The 13,124-nt window shown below is 39.4% G+C and overlaps 2 protein-coding genes across 3 annotated transcripts in view; one reads left to right on the forward strand and one right to left on the reverse strand.

Moving 5' to 3' along the window:
* thnsl1 (threonine synthase like 1) overlaps nucleotides 1-13,124 on the forward strand; it is a 258,025-nt gene that overhangs the window by 244,238 nt on the left and 663 nt on the right. The gene's annotated exons all lie outside the window — the stretch shown is intronic.
* LOC148082140 (cadherin-12-like) overlaps nucleotides 1-13,124 on the reverse strand; it is a 123,890-nt gene that overhangs the window by 29,535 nt on the left and 81,231 nt on the right. For both annotated transcript variants that reach the window (XM_087789251.1, XM_087789252.1), the window contains exons 5-6: nucleotides 11,703-11,870; nucleotides 8,918-9,105 (exon numbers count right to left, since the gene is read on the reverse strand). In XM_087789251.1, coding sequence (XP_087645377.1) covers nucleotides 8,918-9,105; nucleotides 11,703-11,870 — 356 coding nt within the window. The remainder of the gene's footprint in view (nucleotides 1-8,917; nucleotides 9,106-11,702; nucleotides 11,871-13,124) is intronic.

A 13,124-nucleotide genomic window follows, 5' to 3' on the forward strand; every position in this document is an offset into this window, starting at 1 on the left:
TTTTTATCCCGTCTTGACTTTAGCTTCGTGCGGCTGATACCAGATGATCATCTTTTGAACCCATTTCTAAGCCTGATCCTCCGGAAAAAAAACAAAAAACTTTCTATTTTAGGGTCTGTCGAACTGTGTGTGTCGGCAGCTTTTGTTTACGTTTAGAATAGTCGTTGCACATTTTCACACCTGTTTTAAGGGATGTATATTCCCTCCAATCTAAGAATAGGACGAGTCCGTGGGTGGTGTGGAATTATGGGAACAAAGCAGAACACACATGAAAGCTTTATCTGGCTCTTCTGAGTCTTCACACATTACTCTTCCTGGCCAGTCAGTGTAACCATTCTACCTGGGGATGACTAATGAGAGGTGGGATTTGGTCAGGTGAATGTGCTCCATGTGTCCCAACAAACAACAATGGCCTGGTGTCGCTAACCAGCTCCCAATGGGGAATGTGTCGCTCTCTCATTGTTTGAGTGGGACCATATGGCAGCATGACTGAGGTATTGCCAATTTCTGTCACCCGAGGTCTTACTCCAGCTTGCCATTTAGCCACTCACTTTGAAAGTGGAACAATTAGCACAATGTGATGTCGATTTTCTCAGTTCAATACAGATATATTACAATTAATTTCTCCGCCATTCCGATGTGAAAATGCACACAGATCATCATTTTAAAATAAGAGAAATGGTTAAGTATCAAAAGCAGATTTAGACCACAGTGTTCAACAAAAGCAGTAGGAGTCCTTTTGCTCAGCCTTTTTTCTAAGCACCTCTGGAGTTTTTGCTGCCAGATCGAGAATCTCCTTCAACCTGACTTAATAGTGCAATTGCGTTCATGAACCTCTCAAGGGCCCTGTCTGGACCTGTTCTACACTTGTCCTCCTCATCTCCTTGCCTTTCTCTCTACCCTACAGTCACAGCAGAAAGTCGTCCACACAGGGTCTGGTTCTGTGAAAGTTTGACATGTTATAAGGAAGGTTTTTTTTTATCGCTACTGTTGCCAAATGTGCTCATAGTGATTGACTGGGACCTGTCTCTTCTCTTCTTTTCTTTCTTAAATCTCAAAAACCTCTTGTATCATCTGATAATAGTTTGACTACAGTACAAAATGTTTGATTCTAGGCGACAATTCCAAGTTTGTACTTGTATGGTGTGTACGAAAAAAAAATTGTGTATGATTCGAAGTATGCAAATGTATGGATAAATAGAAAAAGAAAAGACTCAGTGTCACTATGACAACAACCCTGACCATTTGAGTCAACGACATTAGCAACAAGCGACCTGTCAGAGTGTTGGTTTTAAAATTAGGCCAATGTGATGGAAGCAGTTATGAAAGGATTTTAATCACAGTGTAGGAAAGATTGTCAAGTCTAAACGACTCTCATTGTGTGACACAATAAAACTTGGAGGGTTCAAGGGTTGATTTTTTTTCCCCTGACGATATTTTGACATCATTTTATAAGCAAGGTTTAACCCTTTTATGACTAAAATGGTTTAATTTCTATAAACATGTGCATAATTAGTGCTTCATCCTTTTAAATGTAATTATTCATACCCAGTGGACAAGATTAGAGCTCCACATGTTCAAGTAGGCATATTTTGCACTGTTTTTTTTATGTTTGATGCGTCAAGTAGCCTCAAAGTAAAATTTGTATTCTTCCTCCTTCGTGCCACAACCTGAATGTCACAACCACAGAGTGGAATAACAGAACCAGGTGGGATTCAATCATGATGCACTTGAAGACAGAAAAGGTGTGCGTGTCTCGTTCCCCCTTGACGGATCGGGAGTCGCTATCTTCCACAGCCCACGTTGATACCTATATATTGGACCGGAAGAAAAATCTAACATCATCCAGAGCTCCACTCCAGCACTCCCTTTAAACAGACTTCATTATCATTAGCAGTTCTTTCTCCACTGTTGTAAAGTTATAAGTGTCACCTTGAAAGATTAAAACTGTGAGGCTGCTTCCAAATGATTTTGTTGTGCTTTACAGATGGAGATGAAGAACAAGGGGCACATTTCAGAAAGCAGGTTTAGTGAAAACCCCGAGTTAGTTTTCCAAGAAGTAACTAACATAGAGTCTTCTATCATGGCAACAATAGCTCTGAACTAAACCTGCTCACTAGCAGGGCTTTCCCTGGCATAGTAACGAATATGTAAGATGCGGCTAGATTGGTAGATTCAAGGTTTTTATTTGGATTGAATTTGCGGGAAAGATATATGTGCTCTAGTCTTTTTGCGTCGACAAATCTAATGGTAACATGAATTTCCGAGGCACCTTCATCTCCTCAGGCAGTGACGCAGAAGTTACGAGAAAACTAACTTTGAAATGTTGATGAACGAGCAATGAGACATTTGGCTCCTTCAGAAAAAATAAGTGAATATTTCTTAAGAAAAACTTGACACTTCATCACATCACACAGATCATGCCGTGAAGTAGGTGCCATTGCCAGTATTTCAAGTTACTTTGTTGAAGTTCAAGTTCATTTTATTGTCAAATATGCATGTAGTAAGACATACAGCATAAATGAGATTTTGGTCCTCTCTGACCCACGATGCAACACATGAAAAACATGAAAAACATGAATACGGTTGAAAGGACTTAACAACAGACATTAAACACTTAAAACAATTAAAGACTTAACAATTATAGACTTAAACAGACATTAATTAATAAATAATAATAAATAACCAACAAAAAGAAATACATAATCAACTAATAAACAGAATATAAACAAAAAACAAACTACATTTGACAATAAAAAGAACTTGAACTTAACTTGAAATTGGTTGAAGTTTCAATTTGAAAGTTTCAAAAATCCTCTGTTTTGTGCTAGATTTCCAACATTCTTATTGATCCAAAATATTTCCATTGTTACTTTTGTAAATAAATTTGAGTTCTGTGTCTGAAAATACTGAATTATTATTATTTTTTATTATTTTCATTATTTGTTTTGCTCTATTGAAAACAACCATTGACGGAACAGGGCATATACGTTTCTCATCCTGTTAAAACAGAATGGTGATTTTAATGTAAGCAAGGTGACTAGACTATTACATTCTCAAACCTTAACTAATATGTATTGAACAATGACATTAGGTCTGATCACATATCAAACCTAATTATCTTAAAGTTAAGTCAAATCTTCAGCAAATCTTTTTTGAATTGCGTTATGAAGAGGAGCAATTTGTATCACATCGTATCGTCAGGTAATTTCAGTGAATCCCATCGTATTGTATTGTGTATCGATATGCGTTTTTGATCGGCCTTAGCAGTGGAGCTATACATCCCTAGTGAAGATACCTATTAAAAATCTGTCAGGAGAGGCAGATCAGACCCCAAATTTATGTTCTAATGGATGTTATAATATTCCTTGACGAGGCTAAGTTAGCTTACAATTGCTGTGGATATGACAGATCCTATTGCTCTAATGTAGCTGCATACGACCATAATGGGGGCAGGAGAGACTTGGACTGACATGAAGAAAAAAAAAAATGACAACATAATTATGGAGGTTTTTAATATTTGCTCCTTTTCAACAAATACCTGCCAGCTGTGGAAAAGTAAAAAGTGCATTCTTGATTTGTCTGCTGACAACTTAATGAGAACATGCTGAGACTTTTTCTCTTCCTGTCGCGGTAACGCTCACTCACACCCACTGCCTCCCCGAAATCCCCTGATGTCCAAAAAGAAACAATATCAGTATTTTTCTTAACAACTGAACGAGTAGATGTAGGACTATGACACAATTGTATTTTGCACATGATAGATTGTGTAATATTTATAAAGGCAAACCCGAACGAGAGGGTCACACAGCAACTGGCATATGCAGATGCATATTTAATGTTTGCTCAGGACGGTAGAATTACCTGAATATGTAACAGTGTCTGGAGACTGTTGCGTATGTGGTGATTTTACTAATTTAACTTGAAGAATGTTATAGGTGATGTTGGTTGACAGAGAACAAATTCTCCCTCATAAGGGTTTGAACTATTGCCTGGTTGGTCCTAGTCGATGTGTAGTTATTATTGATTCTGGTGTCCAGCAGAAACTACCCTGTAACTCAAGCTAGGCCTGGATTGATATAAATGTATGATTCAGAGCTAATACCAGGGGCCTGAGCTGTAGTCTTAAACGTTTTTCTGCATCTTCTGAGCAGTCACCTGTCCAAACTTACGTAAGGGTTTGTGTCCCCCATTTATTAAAATCTAAAACCTCTGCAGTAGAGGATCTGTTAAAGGTCATCTATTTAAAATCAATAATACAGCTATTAGTGTACGTGACAGGAAAATTAGTGTGGATCCCTTTACCTAAAAGCTGCACTTATTAATAAACTCATATAAGATTTAAAACACTGTTATTAACAGTTAAAAACTGTTAGTCAACTCTCATCATTCCAAATTTTTTCTCTTACAGACTGGAGAAAATAGGCCAGTTTTATTTTACCGTCCTTCAAGTCAATATTTCTCAACTGAGTTTTTTGGTGCTTGGATTAATTTTTTTCCTGTTAGTCCTTGAGTGTTGGCTTCCATTATTTCTTTGGGGAAAGGCTATGTCAGGGGCACCAATTACCATTGGTACTAGACATTTACCAAAACCTCCAAAAAATTCCGGAGATGCAGATAAACCTGCCGGGACTTAAGTATTAGTAATTAGTTAACCAAATCTACTTGTCTCTTTAATCTTATTCCCACGTCGCTGCCTTACGTAATTTTTCCCTTACGTAGGACATTGAAAGTTGACATTACTGACTTGATCCAGGGTAGGCCTATTTCCAATCATGTCTAATTCAAGTGACTGCTCGCTTTAAGGATACCCTGGCTGCGTTTAAATACTCAGTTTATGTGCCCTTGGTCACTTGCCCTCAGCACAGCCCTTGTAGGAATCTCTCCGCCATTTAAATGGTTGTTCCAATTCTCAAAACAGCAGAAGTGAACTTCGAAGAATCCCCCTTAAAGGCAGAGGGATTGAGTGATCAATGTCCCCTTTAGAGCTCAGTATTACCCACAATGCACTGCAGTGGTGCATGAAAAACACATCCATGCAGTGGCAGTAAACACGTTGTCTGCTGTCTGTTTCCCACCAAAGATGAATAAAACTGTTTATTTTATTTTAATTAACATTTATTTTGTTTTGAGTAAAATTATTTAAGGAGAAAGCATGGCTATGTACTAATCTTGCAAATCATCTGTTGAAATGAATATGCAACACTAGAGTTCATCCAAAATTCAAACTTCACTCATTTTCTACTCACCATCATGTCGATTAAGGGATAAGGGAGTAATCTGTTCCTTTCTAGAGTTATAGGCAAACATGTACATCCATTTTAATGTAGGTCTGGAGCTCAGGTTCAGCTTCCTTCAAAAATAATCTTAAAAAGCACCTCTTTACTTGCACCAACCTTCTGGCCCAGAGGGAACTTCTGCAGTCTTCCTGCTGACAATGCCGGTTCAATTCCCACTTGATCTACTTTTGCCTAACTATTCAATAAAGACTGTCGATTGCAAAAAAATCTACTGCCTCGCCTTTGGGTTCTTTCCTGTGAGTCTGGACATGACAGAACCTGCAGGGTTGTGGTGCTTGGAATATTTGGATCCACTTAATGAAGTAGTGCGCAGGGTGTACAGCACAATTACGCCATCGCCGCTTCAAACTTGCAGCCCTCAAGTTGCAAGTCACAATCTAGAAGGTTTGTTATTGTTGATGTTGTATCTGAGTTCTAATTAACGGTGCTGGTTACAGTCAGAAACGAATGAACCATCTAATCTTGCTTTCATTCTTGGCTAAATTGATCCCATGTGGAGATGGTTGTTGTTTTTGACAGGACTTTGTCAACAATTAACAACGAGCTCTACTCTACTGAGCTGAAGATAATGAAACTACCCCTTATCATGGGGTGTCTTGGACTTCCAACATAAATCGATTCCAATTACTCAACTCTCATTCAGGTGAGTGTCCACTAGAAAAGCGTAGAAAAGATCTGTAAATCATGGTTGAGTGATGAGTGAAATATATCTTGATTAACATTCTCCAGAGAACTTTTATTTATATATTTTTTTAAATAAATAAAACAAATATATCTAATATATTTTATTTGGGAACTGTATTCATATTACACTAAAAATGTATTGGAATAGGATTATTTAGAAATCAGATTCAGGTATCAAACCAAAGCAGGAAGCCTTTTGTTGTTGCTTCTCATAACATACATATGTTTTGTGCACTTAGGTGTCGTGTGTGTGTGATGTTGTCACCGTCTTTCATGTTTGTCATTTTAATTATCATAGAGCACCAGCGGGACTATTCCCCTATGGTTATGTCGTGTTGTATGTTCCCCACTGAATTCCATAGCCCCAGGCTCAGACAAGGAAAAAAGACGAGGGTTTCAAACCAGTTTCATATTTTGAGGACATCTGTGGTGATTGTTGGTGAAACCAAGCATGTGTGTTTCGATAGATTTTAAGGATTTGCATAAAATAAGCTGGTTTGACTCACACACTTTTGCAGTTATATTATCCAACAGCAATACAAGTGGGAGATGGAAAAAAACCCTTCTGTATCAAGAGGATGATCAGGATCAAATCATCACTTGCAAGGAAAAGGATATCCCAAAATACACGATAAACAAGGCAATGCTGAAAACATAAACCTCTTTGGCAGAGGTCATATCATAGCTCGTACAGGTCATCTTAACAAAACACAAAACACTTGAGATAACCTTGCCTCCAAACAAAGATGCTAATGTTTGTGGGAGGAAGCTCAGAGCGCTACGTTCATCTCAGCCGATACTGCAGACAGGTTTTCTGCTATGTTTGACCCTTAATGGCTGCCTTAACATCGAGAATTTGATTCACTGTTTCACTTATCATTGTGTTCAAATACTAGATCAAGTGGCACCTGTTAAATCGAACTTGAAAATTCATAAAAAACGGTGCCTTTGGACAAATGAAGATCTCCTAAATCTGGCTTTGTCGAAAGACTGGGCATCTCTGGAAGTCCACTAAACTTGAGGTGCACAGACCTCAGGGATCTGATGTCCTCATACAATGGGATGTTGGAAACTGCCAAAACTGTTTACATTCGGAAACTGGTACAAATAAAAATAAGAAAAACCCCAAAGTGCTGTTTGACAAGATACATTCTCGTGTGTCCTGCCGCTCCAATAACCCCTGTCTTCAGTGAAGCTGACAGCAATGCTTTGTTGAGATTTTTCACTGACAAAATTTAATTAATCAAAGAGAAAATCGCTCCCCCTCTGTGTGGAACCCCTGCTGTCACTGAGCCTGTCCACAAGTTTGGTCCTCCTTCAACTTTGTAACGCTGGCTTATATTTCGGCACTGATGAGCAAGATGAAACCGTCCTGTAGCTCGTCAGACGTCCTACCAAGTAGGCTCTTTATTAGGTATACTCTTAAGTATTTGATGTAATTGGCCCCTGGGTTAGCGAAATGGTGAACCTCTCCCTTTCCACAGGGTTTATCCCAATGCATTTAAACATCCCATTGTGGGGCCTTTACTCAAAAAGCCAGGCTTGGACACGACTAACCTCAGTAGTTTCAGGCCTATTTCTATGCTCCCTTTCTTGTCCAAGATCTAAAAGGAAGTGGTGTCTGAGCAACTGTCATTGTTCCTGGACCAGAGTGGCATTCATGAGAAGTTTCAGTCTGACTTCCGCAAACATCACTCTACGGAGACAGCTTTACTGAAAGTGTCCAGTGACATCATGATGTCAGCTGACTCAGGAAAGTACACTGTTCTGGTTTTCTTGGATCTGTCCTCAGCCTTTGACACAATTGATCACCAGTTTCTGCTGAGGAGACTGAGAGATGAAGTGGGACTGTCTTGCTTTGTGTTACAGTGGTTCTCGTCATACCTTTCTGGGCGCAGTTTCAGTGTATCTGCCAATCAAATAAGGTCTGAATCAGCGGATCTGTTGTGTAGAGTCCCTCAAGGCTCTGTTTTGGGTCCTTTTTTTTTGCTGTACTTGTTCCTCTGGGTAAAATCATTCAGAGATTTCATGATGTTTCTTGCCACATTTTTCATCCAGCTCTGCAGCTCATTTGATCCAACTGAGCCCCAGAGGCTTAACAGCTTCGTCAATTGTTTTCTAGAAATCAAACAATTGCTCAGTGAAAACACTTTGCAGCTAAATGTGCACAAAACTGAAATTCTGGTTATTGCCCCTGATGATGAAGCTCCAGGGTTAGGTCAGTACTTGGGTGACTTGGGTCAGTCTCTCAAACCTAAGAAACCTGGGTGTTGTATTTGACAAAAACATGTCTCTAGTGAAACACTGCAGAAAACTGACCAGAAACTGTTTCCTTCAACTGAGGGGTAATTTCTAAATTTAGGAAAATGATGTCTCAACATAATCTGGCTCTTATTATCCATGTGTTGGTGTCTCCTCGTTTAGACTATTGTAACCGTTTATTTTTGTGTCTAAACAAGGAGGAGCTGCCTCGCTTGCAGTTAATACAAAACTCTGCAGCAAGAATTCTGACTCGCTCTAGTATAAGAACTCACATCTCTCTGATCCTTAAAACTCTTCACTGGCTGCCAGTTTCTTTCAGATTCGTTTTAACTATTCTGGTTCTTACTTTTTAACTGTGTATTGTTTTTGATTGTTAAAGCACTTTGGGACCCTGGTCTAGAAAGGTGCTCTAGAAATAACCAATACTTACTTACTTACTTAGTATGAGAAAATAAATAATATCCTATCATGGTTCATTACCTGATGCCTCATTTATGTGTTAAAAATGGTACCTATTTCAGGTGACAGTAGTTACATCTGCTGCTTCCAAACACTGTGTTTTCAGATTTTTACCGCAAAAGGTTTCAGGCTCCTGCCATTGTGATGACATTTTTCTAAACAACTTTTTGGGTCACATTCCAAACTCTCAAGAATCGTATGCAAGCTCTTACCCTCTTAAGAATAATGATTCCTTCCTGGTTGTGTACACTGGTAGTGATATCAAACATGGCGCCACCATCTCCGGGAACAATGATGTACTCCACTTCAGCGTTCCTCCCGATGTCCAGATCGTGGGCCTTAATTCTCCCGACAGGTGACCCTACGGAGGAAGATTCAGGAACTCTGAGGTGGAAGAAACCTGCACCAAATACAAAAATACAATGTTAATTCAGATCTCTGGCTTCTAAAAAGACTTGATGTCCTATCTGTGCCCTCAGCCTTCTCAAACACCCACAAGCAAAATGCTTAGCCTGAAGTCAAGTCTGTAGCCGAAACTGTGACTTTATTCAGTTAAGATGTGGCTTGACATTTAGGCTTTTATCCAGTGGTAAAGAAATCAGTGCCTCGCAATTTCTGCCATAAGTTACCTGCCCCAAAACTCTGAAGGAGTAAACACTATCGCCCTTAAAGGGCAATTAAGGTGAAACTCCAACTCTACTGATTTACTCATATGTTTCAAATGTTGAAGTCGTCCTCCCCAAGATGCAGTAAGTCCCTTATCATGACGTTTCTCCATTTTTGACGTTATTATAAAGTTCTCCCCCATCTGAACTGCTGCTCCTGCAGCAGCGAAGAACTTCCTTCTTCTTTCTTTATACATTATCCTCCTCATCTTCATCTTCCGCCTCCTTACCATCTTGATCATTACAGTCAATCATTATCATCTTCATCTTCATCATCATCCCCCTCCTCCTCATCAACAAACCAAGAGTCTTCATCATCCTCACCATCATTATCATCCTCATCTTCATCACCATTATGTGTTCAAGAAGGCTCAGTCGTCACAGCTGTCTAGACCCTCATTTATTATTCCACGGTTCGAGTTTGGGACTCATTTGTTTGCGTTGATCCTGGGATTGAGAGCGAAGCTCTGAGGCTGAATTTGTCTGTGATCATTTCAATAAAAATTCAAGAGCATTCAAGGACATTTTTTATTCATTTAAAGCTTGATGTCCTCAGACACAAGATCAAGAACTTACTTTCTCTCTTATGTTAACTTTTGTCATTGATTTGCAAAAAAATGCTAAATTGCAGGTTTAGCAGGAATTGCAGCTCAGAGGTTTTATGACATTGTCACTGGGCAGACAAACTGTAATGATAATTCAGCAAAGCTGTATATAGCTGCTTTGCTCGACTATCTGTCAGGAAGAATTCATGCGCTGTGATCAGGAAACATCTGATTCCTCTGGATTTCATCTGGCAAACTAGGTACCTGTACTCCTAATAAGAATGGTAACTTATTCTGTGCCAGCCTTATGGCAATATCCTCTTTTCCCCGAAGCTTAAGGAGCATGGCCATTTAATGTTTGTATTAAAATTCAGAAGAGGTGGCTCCTAAACAAACTTTGCGATGGGAAACAGAGGCATATATTTACCTTATATAATAATAATTAATAAATAATGCCAATGCATAAACGACATTCATTCTTTCTGCTCTCTTACATTGGTTGCCTTAGTTGCATTTTCCGCATGCTTACATTTCCCGGACTGCTACAACCAGAGGGGGGAAAGGATGTTGTAATGCAGAGTCAAGTCAAGGTCAACTCAGGAGACAGGATTGATTACAATACCTTCGTTGGGAAAAGCCTTAAGTCTTATGCCACCTCTTATAAAGGAATTGCTGTAGCTCTTCATGGAAACATTAAGATGGTCCATAGTCTAATCCCAGGAACACACAGCAGTGTAGGAGTTGAGAACGAATCCACACGAGCTAATCCTTTTTCTAAACACTTCATTAGACTTTTCCAGACATTTAGGAAACTTATTCCAGTGTCTTGTGGTTGTGAATCCAGGTTGCATTGGCTCACAAACAAAACTCAAAGCAGGAATGAAGAATGACGTTCAAAATCAACTGCTTTGTTTTTCTTCTCAGGCAGAATCCACCAGTCCACCAGGAAACCATCTAAACTGAAATGGCATGTTTCCCTAGTTTTAAATGTTACTCCTAACAACATGAGCTTTTTTTTTTTTTTCTTTTTTTTTGTCAATAACTCCGATCTCAACTTTTGAAAATACACTCCCAGCTTTGAGTTGAACCAGTAAAACACTTTTCGCTGGATAATTATTAAAGGAATATTTCTGCAGAAAATGTTCCCGTATGTTTCAGTTTTGTTAACTTCCTCTTGTGCTCCTGTCATGATTGCCCTCATTTCTGTACCCGTTGTCCTCGTCTCACCCCTGTTCCACATGATTGTTGTGTTTTTAAAAAACCCTCTTTTGTCTGTCAGTCTCTGTCTTGACGTCAAAGAATTGCTGGTACATGTATTGCTCTATTATAGTGTCTTTTCAGTCCTGTTGGCTGATGGGTTTGTGCCTTTTATCAGTGCCTTGTGCCTGCTCTTTTTGTTAGCCATTTTGATAATAAAGTAGATAATTCTTTAATCCTGTTCCCTGCCTCTGCATTTGGGTTTCCTGCCCTGAGTCCTGGCAGATGTTCAACAAAATGGAGAGTTTGTTAGAAACACTAAGACCCTCCTCCAAGCGAAACAGGACAGCCCAATTATGTTAAAGAGCTCTTTGTTACCCATAAGCCCAGATGGCTCAGCATTTGACAGTGTACACCACAGGTCTCAAACCCGTCCATAAAAGAGCTGATGTATGGGTTTAACAAACATGAAAACAAAATAACTACAACTGAATGCCAGAGCAATATTACCCTGCTGGTTTGTACGAGGCTTTACGCACTTTGTGGTGTCGCTGTCAAATAGCCCATGAAGGTTCCTGTTCCAAACTCACTTTTTGAGAACCTGGGTGGGTTATCATTGACATCGCTGAGGGTGATGTTGACTGTGGTGGTACCGGCCAGCCCCCCCAGCTGACCCCCCATGTCCTTGGCCTGGATGAGGACCTGATACTGCTCCTTTACCTCCCGGTCCATGTTGGGCAGTGCCGTCTTTATTACTCCTGAGAAGGAATTAAGAAAATCATCTCCATGCAAAAGTCAACACACAAACCACAACAAACAAAGAACTGGGATCTTTTTTTACATTGTGATGGGGGGACATTTAAGAGTGAAATAATGGATTTGACTTGACTTCTATTTCATTATCTAATGAAGTTGCATTTTCTCTGTTGTAACTTTTTGTATTTTTCTTCCATTAATACACAAGGTTGATGACAATCTGTGAGTAACGATATTTATCTACTATAATAATACTAAGGATAAAATAGTGCAAACAAGCTGGGTCCAAAGTTCCTGAGAAGAAATGGCAAAATATATGCTGGAAAAAATCTGTGAAAGATTTCAGGAAGGAAAGGACCAAAGTAAAGGAGCAGACAGAATGGTCAAGGCAAAGTTTAAAGAAGAATTAAACAAACTCTCTGATTGCTACAGGAGAGTTTGTGACACCAATAATGAGTACAAAGCTGTGCTTCAGGCTAGGGATTCAGAGGAAACAAAATAAGGAGATGTAGTTTTAGCAATAAAAGGTGGTATTGAGAGAACTGCAGCTGAAGCTGAAACACATTGTACAGAGAATATAGCGTATCGGCATCACTTGCTAACGTGAGACTTTAATCAGCAACTGAGCAGCCACTCAAACCTAGAGCTCCCTTCAACGCCACTGCACGCCCCTGGAGAGTGTAATGGACTTTGAATCTGAGTGAGGACATGGTGAAAACAATTATCGAATCACTCTCAAATTATAGACCCGAAGACTCATCGGGACTAGATTTGTGTTTCCCAAAAAAAATAGAAAAATGTTGATGCGGCACCCATCACACACATAATCAATCAGTCATTGAGTGAGAGTGTTGTTTCATCTGCTTTTAAAACTGCAATTGTAACACCCATTTTCAAATCAAGAAACAGAGAAGATATTAAGAACTACAGACCCATCAGCATACTCCCAGCTGTCTCTAAAGTCACTGAAAAGGTTGTAGCTGAACAGTTGATCGAGCACCTTGATAACAGAAACATGGTGCATCCTATTCAATTTGGCTTCCGGTCAAAACATTCCACCGACACGGCTGTTACTTTCTTGAGGACATCAAATCCAGGTTGGACAAGGGAGGGGTGGTGGGGGCCATGCTCTTTGATCTTCGTAAGGCATTCGACACTGTCAACCACCCAGTGCTGCTGAAAAAACTTAATAATTTCAATCTTTCTGAAAACTCTATCAGTTGGTTTCAGTTATACCTCGATAACCGTTCTCAGTG

Source organism: Callionymus lyra, chromosome 4 (assembly GCF_982586985.1).
Source record: "Callionymus lyra chromosome 4, fCalLyr1.hap1.1, whole genome shotgun sequence".
NCBI classification, from domain to species: Eukaryota; Metazoa; Chordata; class Actinopteri; order Syngnathiformes; family Callionymidae; genus Callionymus; species Callionymus lyra.